The sequence below is a fragment of the Choloepus didactylus genome, chromosome 27 (genome assembly GCF_015220235.1).
Source record: "Choloepus didactylus isolate mChoDid1 chromosome 27, mChoDid1.pri, whole genome shotgun sequence".
Classification (NCBI taxonomy): Eukaryota; Metazoa; Chordata; class Mammalia; order Pilosa; family Megalonychidae; genus Choloepus; species Choloepus didactylus.
The window spans coordinates 21,634,572-21,650,434 of NC_051333.1; the positions used below are offsets into that span (position 1 = coordinate 21,634,572).

Sequence of the window (15,863 nt, forward strand, 5' to 3'; positions counted from 1 at the left end):
AAGTGTTTGTACAGCCCGGGGGGTCCAGGGGACCACGAGCTTGTCCCAGAACCGATGGGGCAGGAACAGTTCCCTCCAGGTGTTTTCACCTGAGAACACCCTGCTGCGGGGGGTGGGCCCCCCGCTCAGGCCCCTCCATGCCCGGGTACCTCTGCAGGGTGCCTGTGACTCGGGTGACCTGGAGGCCACAGTCTCCAGGCCGTGTGTGGGGTGCAAGCTTGGGAGCCCCTCCAGAGACACCGCTGGCTCAGACTTCCCTCCTTTGCAGGCAGCTACGCACTTAATTGCAGATGTGGAGGCTGTGAATGGCAATCCATTCTGATCTGAGCTGTGTGCAGCATCAGAGTTTTCTGTCCAGGGGGATTTAGTGAATCTAATGTTTTATGCGTTCTGGGTAATTTGCCATGGATCTGCCGGCTCCGTCCACAGTGGCAGGTGCGATACTCCCAGGCAGAGTCGCTTCCTTCTGCTTTCACGGGAGATAGATACCTGGGATTTTCCCAGCAACAACCCAGGAGGTAAATTTGCTTCTTAAGTCAGCCCTGTGGGGCTGCAGACTCTGCCCATTCCATCTCTGGCAGCCCCCATGGCAGTGAGAAGCTCCTTTTGCTTAAACGTGGTGTCCACAGAGCACGTGGCATATGGCGGGGGTGATAAGAGGAACCGGGCAGGTCTGTTTCCCTAACCAGTCTCTGACCGTCCCCTGCCCTGCTGCCCACCCCAAAGACTGCAGAAAGGGTACCTCCTTCTGCAGACAAAGGTTTTGCCAAAGAACCCCACTCCAGAGAAGACAAATAATTGGACTTTTGAAGCAAGGTTGAGCAGATCTTCTTGTGGTTTGGGTTCTCCAAACCCTGCCCCAAAGAGCCTTGCCAGCAGAGTTGGTTTCTGCACCTGCTAGTGAGGTAGAGGAGGTTCAGGAACTCTGTGGGTCGACGGATGTGGGGGTCCCCATTCCTTTCCAAGAGCCTCACCCTCACCCGAGACAGTTTCCCCCTGGTCCCTGGCCACCTTGGGTTCATTCTTCCCAGTTTGATCGTAAGGCCCAGAAGCAGGAGAGGAGTGGCCCCACCCCTAGGTTTTGAGCCCTTGACTTCAGGCAGAGAATCCACCAGAAGGTAGCAAGAGAGGCTGGGAGAAGAGTCTTCGAGGAAGTTGCCCCTCCTGGGAAGGGTTTTGCCTGGGCAGCAAATCGCAGTGGTGCATGGCAGCGGGGGTCGATGGCAGAGGAAAAATTGATAGGAGGACTCTCAGAAGGCTTGTCTTGGGCACAGTGGGGTGGGGGGAGTGCACTGTCTTCTGCTCTCCTCTCGGGGAAGTTCCCTGCAGGAGCCCTGGGGTGATGAGGGAGGATGGGACCCTGCCCTGGCCCCCAGGTGGGACCGGGGACCTTGTCTTCAGATTTTGGACAGAGGAATTGTGCTCAGGTTGCTCATTTTTAAAATTTGTCCACACGATGTAGAAAAGAGAGATACGGTCCTGGTCCTTAAAGCCAGGCTGAAGGGTTTTCAGGGCTCCGTGGGAGGCAGAGGTGTGTGCATTGCGACCCCTGGCGGCAGCGGGTGGCGTCGCCCTGGCTGGCACCAGGCCTCAGGAAGGCAGGTGTGCTCAGGCCGACGGGAGCTGGTCTGCACAGGTGGCTTTTGTTTCTACCAGAAAACCTCTCCAAAGTGAAAACCACTCTGATGAAAAGATAATATATATGCCGTGTGGAAATTCAGTCAGTGCAGGACATTGTAAACAAGCAGTGTGAGAAATCCTGATTCGCAGAGGTTCACTCACCTCTCTGCATCTCGCTGATCCCCAGAGAGACAGGATTGGATGCGGGGGATCCTGCTAGGCGGGGTTTTTCCCCTGTCCCGTGTGAAGTGGAAATCTCCCGATGTCCGTGCACTCGCGCAGTTTTGTGTGGCCCCACCGCAATCCTTCACCCAGGCCTCCCCCAGGCATCAGGTGGCTTCCAGCCTCCAGTGCAGACGCCGCTGTGGTGATCAACTGCGTGCCCATCTGTTGGGTGTTTGCTGGGGACCATTGCAACGCCCAGAGCCCCACTGCCCTCTCGGAAATGTTGTACTCCCATCACAGCTGTTGATGGCACAAACACCTGTTGAGCACAGACCACGTGCTTCACAGGAATTTCCTCATTTCATCCTGTAGACTTGGGGATTTTAAGGAACTTGCCCAGGATCCCAGGGCAGAGAAGCCAGGTGTCCGTCCTCCAGGAGACGTGTCTCAGCTGCCACACTGGACATGCCCTTGGGAGCATCCGTTGGCCCATTGATCTAGAATAAGCAAATCCATAGAGTCAGACACTCGAATCCAGGTTACCAGGGGCTGGGGTGGGGGTAAGGAATGGGGGTTAATACTTGCACTGTGCAGTTTTTCTCTGGAGGATGGGGGCTTTCCTCGCAGACTGGCTCATGAAGTCCGGTGACGGCTGGCTGGTACCTGGAGCCCGGCCAGAACCCCCTCCAGCCCCCACCTCCTGGGGCAGGGGGCAGGTGGGCCATGAAGGGACCTGGCTAAGAGACTTGCAGGGCAGCCAGAGGGCTGGAAGGATCGGGGTGGATGGGGAGGGGGCAGTGAGGAGAGTGGCCTGTGGGTGCTGGCCGGGGTGGGCTTGGGGTGGGTGTTGGGGTAGAGCCCACAGGATTCTGTGCCCAGAGCTGGGCACGTGGGCCGGCCTGGAAGGGAAAACATGGGGCCCACCAGCTGGTACAAGGATGCCCAGGCTCCCTCCCTATGCCTGATTCCCTCCCCCACCACCGCCACGCTCTGGTCACTCTCTGTGAATTTTCTGAATTTCAGCAGGCAATTCAGGAACTCATGTGGATCGTTTTGTTTAGATGCCTCAGAGAATTTCCAGGGTGGAGAGTGAGAATTCAAGGGGCTCTCTCCCTCATGGCTGGACAAGGGAGGGCAGGCCCAGAGCCCTGGCCACGGAGCCAGTGCTTCCATGCAGGGGGCGGCTCTCAGGGGCCAGGGGCTGGGAGCGCTGCCCGGCACGGGGAGTCGCCATGGTGAGGTCGGCAGCCGCCAGGATGAGGGCACAGCTTTCCTCCAAGTACCTGTACTGTTCCCCAGGTCGCCGGGTGGGGTTTCACACGCAGAAGAATTCCTGCTTGTCGTCATTCGGCTTCACTTAGCAGTGTTGGTGCTATAAAGGAAGAATAGGTCACTTTGCATCCATAGACAAGGAATGACTCAAATATAATTAAAATCACAATTTCTTCTAATTATTGGCTTTATATAATGCATATTTAAAAACAGGGCATCTGTTAAGGCTTCCTTTCAGACACATCCAGAAACCAAGAGAGGCTAGCATTTTAATTAAAAATGGATTATTTCAAAAAACCATTTAATCATCTTGTCATCAAAGGACTTAGACCTTATTAATTAGCTATTGATAAATAGGTTTACATTCCCACAAATTTAAATTCCCGGGGATTGCTTCTGGCATCCTGCAGCGGGAGAAGTTATTTTGGGAACCCAAGCGCACAAGCTAGCTCTCCGGTCACCCCTCCCAGCCTCCATGGACCCCGAGCGGATGTCCCATGCCACCCGCGTCCCCCAGCTCTGGCCTCAAAGGCCCTGGAGATGGTGTCCACTGCCTGAGTGCGTGGGCCCCAGGGGCTAAGGACAGTGGGTTCTCCCTGTCTGAGCTCTGGCCAAGGCCCCCCAACGAGTGCCATGGGTGTGTGGAGATGCAGCCGAGACGGGAGGCCCCCACTTAGCAGGATCAGGACCCCGGGGCTGCACCTCCTCTTTTCAAGCTGATCTTTCTAGAGGGACAGCGTGAGCACAGCCCCCATTTATCATCTTAAGTGGATAAAGACTTCAAGGTGATAAATAGCATTCTGGCTGCTCCTTCAACCGAGTGTGACTAAAATAACGTTTGGAGTCGCAAGTGGGAGACGGGCAGGCTCGTTAAAATCAGGGTTTTTTGACAGTTCAGACTGAACAGCCAACATGCCGCCGGAAATGTGGGCGCATGGGGTCTGAGGAGGACCCTCCCCCCGCAACTACCCCGGCCTAGCCCTGCAAGAGGGGCTCTGCTCCCTCCACCCAGGTCTGCGCTCAGTCCCAGGTGCCCCTGGGGAGTCTCATCTGGCCAGGCACCCAGGGTCCTTGCTGCCTTGGCCTCCCCGGGCCCTCGGGCTCCCTGTGTCCAGCCCCCGGGGTCCAAATGCCAGCCGTGGTTTGGGTGCCCGGCCGGATCTGGCTGGCAGGTCGAGTGGAGGGCACCTGGGAAGGAAACTGGGGACCTGGGACCCAGAGGACAGATGAGGGGAAGCTGGGACCCCGCTGCGGGTCCACACATTTGGAAGAGATGGAGGGAGAGGCGAAGAGGCCCGCCCAGAGCTGGGCTCACGGTGGGGGGCACAGTACAGTGTGTGTGAAGAAGCACGATATGAAGTGGCCCTTTCCGGAGGAGGTCATGTCGGAAACGGCACACTGTGAAATCCTGTAAGATGGTAAAGGCTGAGAAAGCAATTCAACATTTAGAAATAAAGTAATGCTGGATCTGTAAAACAACATCAAGAAAAAAACCCTAAAGGGATTTGTGCTGGTCTGAATCTGTTATTTTACCCCATAAAAAGCCATGTTCTTTAATACATTCTTGTTGGGGCAGACCTATTGTGGGTGGGACCTTTTGATTAGACTATTTCAATGGAGATGTGACCCCACCCATTCAGGGTGGGTCTTGATTAGTTTACTGGGGTCCTTAAGAGAGCCCACACACAGACACTTGGAGATGTAGACAGAAAGATGTTTGGAGATAAGCCCAGAGTTGGCTCTGGAGAAACTAAGTGGGAACTCGGAGATGCTTAGAAAATGCCCAGAGACATTTTGGAGATAGCTATTGAAACCAGACGTTTGGAGTGGCTAAGCTAAGAGGTGAAGCCCAGAGTTTGCCCCAGAGAAGCTAAGTGAGAACCCACGGATGCTTAAAGAGAAGATCACTGGAATCAGAAGCTGAAAGCAATGCAACCCAGGAGCAAAGGACCAGCAGACACCAGCCACGTGCCTTCCCAGCCGACAGAGATGTTCCGGATGCCATCGGCCTTTCCTCAGTGAAAGTGTCCACTTTTTGATGCCTTAGTTTGGACACTTACGGCCTTAGAATTGTAAATTTGTAACCTAATAAATCCCCATTGAAAAAGCCAATCCATTTCTGGTATTTTGCATAACAGCAGCTTTAGCAAACCACAACAGGATTGAAAGCAGGGACTCCAACAAGTACCGGCACCATTCACGCTGGCCACGGCAGAAACAGCCTGTGCGTCCAGCAGGAGATGAAGGGATGAACAAAATGAGGTGTGCCCATACGATGGAATCTTAGCCTTAAAACGGAGTGAAGTTCTGATACATGCGACAACGTAGGGGAACCTTGAACACATCATCGTGAGCGAAAGAAACCATATACAAGAGGTTACATATTGTACGATTCCATTCATCCAAAATATCCAAAATAGATAAATCCGCAGAGACAGAGCACAGATTGTTGGTTGCCAGGGGCTGGGGGGCTGGGAATGGGGGGCAAGTGCTTAATGGACAGAAGTTTCCTTTGTGGTGAGGAAAAGGTTTTAGAACTCGGTGGAGGCGGTGGTTGTACACGGTCCGCCACTGAATTGTTCACATAAAAATGGTTAAATTCACATGGGGCGAATTTCACCTCAATTAAAAATTAAACAGCAAAGCCAAGCACTTCTCTTGCTGGGAGGAATGACTCGGGGCTCTGTCCTGACAGCAGTGGGTGGAATCCGGGGCCCTTGTCTCCTGAGGGTTCCGTTTAGGAAGCATGTGTTGGGTGGAGACTTTGCCGGGGAGCTGGTGGGGAGTTGAGGCAGGGCGGCATCTCCGAGATGCCCAGGCGGGGTGAGGGGCTGCTGGGCCCGCATAGGGCTTTCCACCCTCGGCCTGGTGTCACCACTGCCTCCCTCCCATCGCCCAGGCCCTGACCAGGCTATGACCCTATGATCCGACCTTCTGGTGAGGTGTTGAAAGGAGGGGGAGCATTGCCAGACGAGACCCCACCAGCCTTCTCCACAGCGCTCTGGGGGTGAGGGAGGTTCACCTGAGTGTGTGTGCCACCCTGGTGGAGGGTCGTGGCCACACGTGGCAGGGCTGCCGGAGGGGAAGGGCAGGGGGCCTGTTTGTGCCTTCACCCGGGGGGTCCATGCCAGCTGTTTGTCCCCAGGCTACTGAGCAACTTCGGGCACAGGAAAGAAGTTAGGTCTCATTTATGGGGGAGCTTCTGAGCCAAAGTTCCCCCGTTCCTCTACTTCGACATAAAACAGGCTTTTCCTCAAGGAGGCCTTAAAGCAGAATCTGCAGCTCCTGTCACTCACACATCAGCCACCCTCACAATTTCTGCCAGATCCTTGTCCCCCCTCCACTATTATTTGCTTAATAGTTTTCTTTAAATTGCCTCATTTTTTCTTTAAATAATATTTGAAAAAGAAGCTTTATATCCCTCTCATGAGTAAAAGCCCAGTATTTATTTGCTGTAAATGGAAGATAACACTTTAAAATAAATACCTGATGCATAAAATTAAAAGCTTATCCATGTCATCTCAGGGACTTCTGTGCATGCTTTGGGGAGCATTTGCTCAAAGCAAGTGCCCCTGCCTCCAGTGGCGCCGTGTGCCTGTCTTCCTTCTCCCGTCCCTCCCCGGGTGAGGCCGAGGGCGTCACCGTGTCCCTTGGGGAGAAACTGGCCTCTGGGTCGTGGCAACCACGGGTCCCCTCACCACCAAGAGCCTTTTAGCTTGCTGGTCATTTGGGTTTGTGCTCCCCTGGATTATTCCTGGGGTGACCTGTCCTAAAGAGGAGAATGTTTAGGGCCAAGAAAGGTGTGACTGCTGCAGTCTGCAGGACTAGTGAGAATGGGTCAGAGGTGAGCAGCGGAGAGCTGTCTGCAAGGTGCGCGCCTCCCAGGGCCTTCTCGGGGTGTCAGTCCCCAGATGGGTGTGGCTTCGCAGACCTCGGCCTTCCCACTGGATGTGTGTGCCGCGGGCGCCGGTTGTCTTTCTCCTCCCTGTGTGTCGTCCCAGCCTGGGCAGCAGTGGTGTCCTGCTCGTGTCCGCAGCTCCTGTCCCAGGTGCCCTGTCCCTCCTTCTGGGAACCAACAAAAAAAGGTCCAAAACGGGGCCAGCTGCTGGGAGACCGGTGATGCCTCCGTGAGGGAGGTGGAAGGCCCCTGCCCAACAGCACAGTGACAGCCCCAAACTGACTCCTTATGACAGAGGTGACATCCCAGGCCAGCGTGCAAGGGGCAGTTAGTGAAAGGAAGTACAATTAGAACTCCACGTCATGCCCCCATCAAAATAAACTCAAGATGGGTTAGTAAAGTCAGTATAAAAACAGAAAACTCACAAAAGAAGGTAGAGTTGATACAACCACAGCATTAGGAAGAATCCAGAAAGGGAAAAAAAATTGAGACTGATAATAAAAATGTAAATGATCTGTCCAAAAATGCCATAAAGAAATTAAAGGGCAAAGGGGAAAATTTGCTATATGCATGATAGTCAAAGCTGCTTGCTCACGTCTTTCATAATAAATCCCTTAAGGATCAATAAGAAAAAGATGAACGTCAAATGTTTAAAAAAAGGAACAGGCAGTTCAGGAAGGAAGACATATGAGGAAATAAACCTGAAAATGTTCAAACTTGCTTGTTAATCAGTGAAACCATGAAATGCCTTTTATGTTTTCCTTACCATATTCAGAGTTCTGTGGAAAAACGGGCAGTGTGGTGCCCTGGTTAGGACCCCCAAAATCCATAGACAAAATCCTAGGACCCCCAAAATCCGTGGGCACCTTCTGGAATCTGTTGGCAAGACATGCCCTAAGACTCAAACATGTGCTTATGCTTTGGCTCGGTGACTCCACTTCTAGGAACTTGGCCTGTGGCAGTGACAGGGCATGTGGCCATGGCATCCTCTGTCCCTCGGAGGTGGAAACAGCCTAGATGTCTGACGGTGTGAAACGGGGTGACTTCTCACTGTGGCACTGCCCGGGCAACCATTTATTTATTCACACTCTCAACAGACACCAACTGAAAACCTCCTATGTGCCAGGCACTCTCCTAGGTTCTGGGGATGCTAGAGACAAAACCCGTGCCTGATGGGAGGCAGGAGACGTCGTGTTGGGTAGGTAGATGGCAGATGGTGGTGAGGGGTGTAGGGGAAGGGAGCTGCTCTTTACCCAGGTCGCAGGCCAGGCCTCCCGGAGGAGGTGAGAGAGTGGGGGCTGAGGCTGCCTGGGACAAGCCAGGCAGAGAGAGCAGTTGGTTCAGCGGCCCCCGGGGTTCCAGGTACACTGGGAGAAGACTGGTGGAGCCTGGCTGGGGTTTGGGCAGTGGAGACCCGGGGGGGGCTGCGTGATCTGACTTCACTATAAACGGGGCCCCTCTGTGGGGCGTGTTCTGTAGGGGTTAAGGGTGGCAGCAGGGAGCTCAGCTGTGTCTTCATCGCAGTTGTCCAGGTCAGTGGCTGGACATAGTGACAATGCTGCAAGTGAACATCGGAAAGCCGTGTATCTATTGATAGGAGAAATGTTCTTGCTAAATGAGGTGGAAGAGGTCATGAGACAATGAATAAATTGATGCAACTGCTGGGAAGAACCATGTGGCTTTATCTCCTCAAGCTGAAGTGATACAATATCCTGGGACCCAGCATTCTCACTCCTTAGCTACATGGCAGAGAGACTGTTCCGGAAGTCCACGGCAGCAGTGTTCCTAACAGCTATACTCTGCCAGCCACCGGAGCGGCCCCCAGGGGACAAATGGAGGGGGCCCTGGGTTCTGTTTCCCCAGGTGAGCACTGGGCAGCCAGGGGAATGAACAAACCCCCACGTCCCACACGCCGGCCAGGCACCCAGATGCTGTGTCGTGCAGAAGCAGCCAGACGCAGGAGACTTCATGTTGTTTGAGTCCTCTAAAATAAAGTTTGGGAATAGCAAAATGAATCTGTGGCGTTGGAAGGCGGGGTGGTGGCTCCCGGGGGAGGGGGAGCGCTGGCTGGGAGGGGGCACCGGAGGCTCTGGGGCCATTCTCCGTCTGTGAAAACCCATGGTGCTGGATCCATGGTGGATTTGGGTCCTTTTCTAAATGCATGTCATACTTCAGTAAAAAGGTGATTTTTTAAAATAAATTTACAGGTATTATTTTTAAAATCCGTGTTTATCCATAAAAATTGCTTGGATGGATGCTTACCAAAACATTTGATAGAGGTTTTCTCCAGATAGTAAGATTATGCAAAAATTTTTTTTTTTTTTTTTTTACTTTGTGTAGAGAACATCTATCTCTTCTGTTTTTAAATTTATAAATATAAGTTTATTAGCCATCTGCTACAACCAGGACTTTGTCAACTAAGGAGAGAGAGTGTGCTTTACCCATAACTGATACCGAGGAGCTCAGAAACTCAACCTAATCAAGCACGTCGAGAATAAAGGGGGAGATTTGATAATTGAATGTCATGTTATGTCCTCAGTTGTGCTTAATACAAGGTAGGCAATTTGGAATTCCCAGTTATCCTATTAAAATGCTGATCATCTGCTACCTTGATCCTGGCGCTCCTGGGGAGGGCGGGAGGCTTTCCTCCATGCTGCTCGGCTCCCTCTGTGGCCCGCGCCAGCTTTGCCACTGCCCCCGGCTCTGCTGCGTGGAGCCCCTCCTGGGCCCCTGCACCCCGGGGGGCCTCTTCCCCCCGCAGCTGCTACTTGCACAGGCCCGCCCAGGGCACCTTCCCGGGGACAGCCTCGCCCTGGCCCCGCGGCCCTGTGCCCAGACACAAATCGGGCCTGGAAGGCGTGAGCCACAGCATCCTCGCTGCCGATAAGTACGGAGCGCAAAGCCTTCCTCTGCCCGATCCCCTGCAGACCTCAAGCAGCCATCTGGTGGGTGCTGTGCAACTTCCCCTTCCCCCCACTTTGCTGTCGAGAGCCCTGGGTGGACTCTGAGCTGGGGTGCAGATTCAATGGGTTCTCTGATCACACACAGCACGGGGTCTCGGACCCACAGTTTCCTTGTCTGTGAAGTGGGGAGAGTGGCCCCAACCTCACAGGGTGTTTGTGGATGCTAAATCCTGTGGGAGGCTGGGCTAGTTTTCTTACTTATCCCCTGGTCACCCCAGAAGAAAGGAGGGGAGCAGCTTCTAACCTCCCCTGAATTTGAGGAGAATCTGGTGTGTGCTTTCAGCTCCATGTGAGGGGAATTCTCCTCCTCCCGTTCCACTGATCGGCTTCTCTGGGTGTGGCTCCGGGGCTCGGTGGCTGTTGTTCTCCCGCGTGGGGTCAGGAAAACTCTCCTGCTTGGGCTTGGGGTGAACCCCAGCCCCCCTGTTCACAGGGCGACATTTTCTTTTAACATGAAAACAATTGTCCTTTATTATGGGGATAGATCTTCAAAAGGCACAGCACAGTTATTATGTAATGGTGGTGATCTGTACTCAGAAGACATAGAAACAATTGATTAATGTGAATTAAAAGTAACCTGGTACTGAGCGCAGAAAGCACAGTTGGTTGGCCTCAGATGTCCCTAATGCTGTTCGCTTTCCCCTCCCTCCCTTCCTCCTTTCACACCCTTGAGGCCCTGGCTCGTGGCCGTGTGGCCGAGGAGGCAAGACCTCTTAATCAGCCCCTTGGGAGGCCATGGGGTGGTGGTGAAGGGACACTGGACAAAGATGCCCTGAAGCCGGTTCTGTGTGCTGTTTTCCTAGAAATTTGTCACAGACAACAAACATCGTGCACCCTGTGCACGGGCCTGGTGGGCTCCCATAGAGGGCATTATGGGGTATCCCATATGTGGTATCCGAGGCGTCAGAGAGCTCGGCTCTGCTGGCCACCTCGTGAGTGTGGACATCCAGGCTGAGATCTAGCAGATTCTGCTTGGTTCTAAGGGAGTATCCAAGAGATGGCTCATCAGCGCTAGCTCCCAGGCCCTCCTCCCTCCAGCCTGCGGGAGGGTCCCCGTCGTGGCTAGACAGTTACAACAGCAGAGGCTCACGGGTGCTCTGCGTTAGTGTGTGGGCCAAGTGCAGCACTGAATCCTTCACAGGCGTTACATCAGTACCACACGGCAGCCCTGGGAGGACGGTACGGTTGTTGTCCCTGTTGTGCAGGGGAGAAACTGAGGCATGGAAAGTTCACCACCGGTGGGTGACAGAGCTCAGTGTCCCAGAGGCTGGTGTGTGGGCCCAGGGCAGGCAGGTCCCCAGGGGAAGGACCTGGGACAGGACCTAGAGAGGTGGTCCCACAGGGCTGCAGGAGCTGGGGACCACCACGAGCTCCCTGCCCCTGCCAGAGAGCACATGAGGCACAGTAACAGAGGGGTGTGGGCTCTGCTCCCTGCTCAGCTTGGAAACCCTCTGCCCCTCCCCACTTCCCTGAACCCTCTACTCAGCCAAATGGGCTCTGTCACCAGCTTCTCGCTTTCCCTTCCACACTCCTTTGCCTGGCCTCCCCCTCCCGAAGTTGGAACCCCCAAATCCTTTGAGTCCCAGCCTGGTAAGTGGGAGTGAAGTGACCACTCCTCATGCAGCCCCTGCTGACCCTTCTGGCTGTGCAGGCCCGACTCCCTGTCAGCTTGCCCTGATAGCTTGGCCGACACTGGTCCCTTTGCCTGGGGCAGCCGATTCATTATTTTCAGGCTGTGGCTTATCTTCTGATTTGATGATAAACCTCAGAGGGCAGGAGCTGGACCCGGGTGCTCAGAAATGTTCCAGGCATTGGATTGGTGACGCCCAGGGTGGGGGTCCAGCGATGCTGTCTGAGCTGCCCTTCCTGGGCCCCGGTATCTGCAGCCCCTGACAGGTGGGCCTGCCCCCTCCGTGGCTGCAGGAACTCTGGCCGTCTCGTTACTCGCAGCACACATTCTCCCAGGTTCTTAGAAGCTCTTATTTATACCCAGTGCAAAGCATTTGCTACTCAAGTCTTGCTTGGGAGAAATTTATGGGCAAAGGTGTTAGAGGGATGGCTGTGTGGGAAAGGGGCTCCCGGACCACCGGGCTGCAGGGATGCCGATGGGGTGGGTGGGCTGGGCGAGGGGGCAGCCCCACTGTACCCTCTGCTCCCCAGGAGGCCCTGCCCCACCACCGGGGTTGGCGGTAGGGCTGCACCACCCCATCCTCCTTCCCAGGTGAGCAGGAGCGAGCAGATGCAGATAGGCCTGTGGTCAGTCCGTAGCCCCCTCTGGTGATGATTCAGCAGGACCCCTCCCTTGGCTCAGTTGGCCGTGTCTTCCGTACAGGGATAGAGGAGCCTTTAGTGACTGTCCTCCTGGGGCTGCGTGGTCTGGGGCTGTCAGGTGGGAAATGTGGTCCATCTGCTGCCGTGTCTTGTCGGGGTCCCTGTTCCCTCTCGGTCACCCCAGCCCCAACCTGAGCTCTGGGCAGCTGTGCTGGAGCCTCGTGTGGCCGCCTTGTCCTCGTCAAGCCTGGAGTCCGGTTGGGAGCACCCACGTTTCAGCCCCCACCCTTGAAAACCAGACGTGTCGGACTCCCATCTCTCCACGGCCCTGGGCCCCCCACTCTCGCCCCAGAAAGTGGGTGCCTTCCTGCATCCCTGGCCCAGGCACGAGGCCCCAGAGAGGGGACCCCTGTGTCGGCCCGGTGCCTCTGTCTGCTCGTGCCACCAGAGCACCCTCCTGTCCCCATGTTGAGTCAGAAAAGGTCATTCAAGGTGAGCTGCTATAGCTCAATTTTCCAGAACTTGGAACTCTTTTAGGCCAGAGCAAGTGCTCACCGCAGGCAGCATGCCTACTCGTCTTTTCAGCTCTTCCCTTATGGGGGTGCGGAATTGTCGTTGTGGGAAGGGTTTGCAGGTGAAAACTGGGTCAGCCTTGCCTTAGTTTGGTGCTTCTGGAAGCCATGCCTTTTACTTTAAATTACTTTTTCTTTAAACAGAGGCCACCGCGTAGAACGAGGGGTTGTCCCCGCCAAGGGGACTGTGTGGTAGAGTTGTCAGGCCCCAAGACTCGCTGCAGCCCCAACCCGGGTCTCCTCAGTTCGGTGTGCTTGTGCACTGCCCACGCAGTGGCACGGCTGACCCTCACCCATCCTTCCTGATCATTGCATGGTCTCAATGGCCCCTCGTGTCCCCACCATGGCAGGGACCCCCCTCGTCCACGTCACCTCGGGGACAACTGTGTGGCCCCTGAGCTTTGCTTCTGTTGGGGGCAGCCTGCCTTCCCCGGAGCTCACAGCGCATCACAGTTCTGAGGCATGTTTCCGGATTCTCCCATGCCAATGTGGGCACGTGCTTTAGGGGCATTCTGGCTGTGGAGGGGTCTCTGATTTCTAGATAGGGAGCAAAGGAGATGTGGAGCTGGTTGCTGAGGATGCCCGGGAGGGGTTGCCATGTGGAGCGTTGGCCTTTGCCCCCACCTCCCCAAGGGCCGAGTCTGAGCTGTCCCTGCACAAGGCGCTGGGACCCGGGCCTCCCCTCACTGCCTCTTGGGACTGAGGCAGAGTTCCTTGCAGCACTTTTGCACTCAGAGATACCTATGTCCCAACTGTGAGCCTGGGGGCAGCAGCCGGGGGCAGCATGGGTATGGCTTTCTTGGCCTCTCTGGCGGATCCCGACATCCTTCATGCAGAGGAAATATTTCCTTCCCAGATACTCGTCACTCTGTGAGGTGTAAGGCAAGTCTGGGGGCAGATTGAATAGAGCGGAGTAATTCCTGCATAACAACTGGTTGATACCCGATGATAACAATTACACGTGATTGTGTTTATGGGGCCTGCGAGGTAAAACTCTGTAGGAACATTCTCTAAACAGGCTTGGAACATGGGGGCCCCGTGGACAATCAGTACATCCGTGGGTGACCTTCCCCGTTTTGGGAGCAGCAGCAACAGCACAGCCCTGGGCTGGGTGCCCCTCCTGGGCCTGCCCTGACGGTGGGTGGGCAGGGCGGGGGCTGCCTGGGCCTGCTTCTCCCCGGGCTGCAGGGAGGGGGCAGGGGCCGGCGCCTGGGGTTCCTAGGGGAGCAGAACAGAGTCTGGGCAGCAGCTCAGCCCCCTGGGAGCCCTGAGGCCCTGGGGCATGTGGTGGGATCGGGAGGTGGGGTCCTGGCCCCCCAGGGACTCGGCACTGCTGATGTGGTTGGCGTGGCTGTGTCCTGCAGGCCTGTGGCTGCCCCAGGCTCCGGGCTGCAGGCCCCATGGGCCCACGCGGGGGAGCTCACGTGGCCTTAAGGCCACAGCCAGCACCAGGCCTGGGCTGCAGAGTCACACTGGGTGGGGGGTAGGGGCAGCTGTGGGCTCCACCGACTGCACCCTGACACCTTGACTTGTCTCCTCCACAGCCTCTTTGAGCACTACTGCTACTCCCAGGGCGGCATGCGCCATAGCTCCTACACCTGCATCTGCGGCAGGTAAGTGGCGCCCTGGACGCAAGGCCCCATCCCTGCTGGTGGGTGGGGACAGCCATGGGGAAGGCGAGACAGGCCCCCCACCAGCTAAGGTGCCCCCACGGCACCCAGCTGCCCCAGCTGGAAAGTCACTCTTCACCCCACCCCATCTCGTGTGGGACAGTAAGACTCAGGGAGCCGAGGCTGCCTCCACCTGGTCCGAGAGACGGGCCAGCCTGGTGCTGGGTGAAGTGGGGGAGCCCCATCACCCCCTACATAAGGGCTGCCTGTCGTCGCCCTCTTCCAGCTCCCAGTTGGGTGCCTGGGAGGTGGAAACGTGGGCAGCATGTGTCCATGGGTGTGTCTTACACACGGCGTGTTGTGGCTATGGTGGTCTGGACGGGTGTGTGTAGCAGTGTGTGTGTGCCTGTGTCACTGCAGGCGTGTCTCTGTGGCACACTGACTGCTTGTATCTGTATATGACACATCTGGTCCTCCGTGCGTGTGTGTGGAGTTGTGTGTGTGTGTCACTGGATGTGTGTCTGTGTGGGGCCCTGTGGCTGTGTGAGGTGCGTGTGGGTCTGGGGGCTCTGGGTGGGTGTGCGTAGCTCTGTGTGTGTGTCAGTGTGTGTACCACTGTCGGTGGGTCTGGGGGCTCTGTGGTGTGCTGCAGCGGCACGGTGTGGCCGTGCAGGCCCCTCGTCTCCCGGGCACCCCCGCCTGGTGCCGCTGCGCCCAGGAACAGAGCGGGCAGCCTCCGCTCACACTTCAGCCCGGAACATGAATAATCCATGTGCACATCTCAGTCCTTGGAAACGCTCTTCTTCGTAGATAGAGAGAAAAATCATTACTTCTACTTTTATGATTCCTGAGACTCCCAAATGGGGCTATAAATACTACACCCAGGTGGGTTTTTCTCTTTGGACAGACCTGAAAGTCCTTTTTTTCTTAAAGGCATTGCTTGTTTGGGAAGCTCTCCTGAGCTCCCTGTCTCTCGGGCCCCAGGCTCCAGGGCAGCTCCCTTGGGTGCCCAGAAGGGCGTCTTCGGCCTTCCTTCCCCACCCCACTTCTGTTCTTAGCACATCCTGCCCCACCGTGAAGGCCTCTGGTCTCGCCCTCCCCAGCCCAGAGGGCCTCCCCGAGCAGGCCTTGCAGCCAGGGCAGCTGCAGGTGACGCCACCGAGAGCCGAGGGGCTGCCCACCCAGTGCAGGGGTGCAGAGCCACACCACCAGCCCCCACCTCAGGCTGGGAGCCTGGTCTGGTCTTTGGTGGGCTCTGTGACCTGTAGTGCCAGCCCCTCTGGGTCCTTCCGGGTGAGGGCAGCCATGGACCACCCCCTCTCGCACTTGCAGTGGCGAGAACTCCGCTGTGCTGCACTATGGGCACGCTGGGGCCCCCAACGACCGCACAATCCGCGATGGAGACATGTGGTAAGTGAGCCGCTGGTGCCGCCTCTACCCAACTCTGGGTGGGGACGGTGGGGTGGTGGGTGGACGCCTTGGGTGGCGCAAG

General features: G+C 56.0%; 1 protein-coding gene across 1 annotated transcript in view; it reads left to right on the plus strand.

Annotated features, from left to right (window-relative positions):
* PEPD (peptidase D) overlaps nucleotides 1-15,863 on the plus strand; it is a 116,137-nt gene that overhangs the window by 77,036 nt on the left and 23,238 nt on the right. The window contains exons 10-11 of the mRNA XM_037820361.1: nucleotides 14,306-14,374; nucleotides 15,704-15,781. Of these exons, the coding sequence (XP_037676289.1) occupies nucleotides 14,306-14,374; nucleotides 15,704-15,781 (147 nt within the window). The remainder of the gene's footprint in view (nucleotides 1-14,305; nucleotides 14,375-15,703; nucleotides 15,782-15,863) is intronic.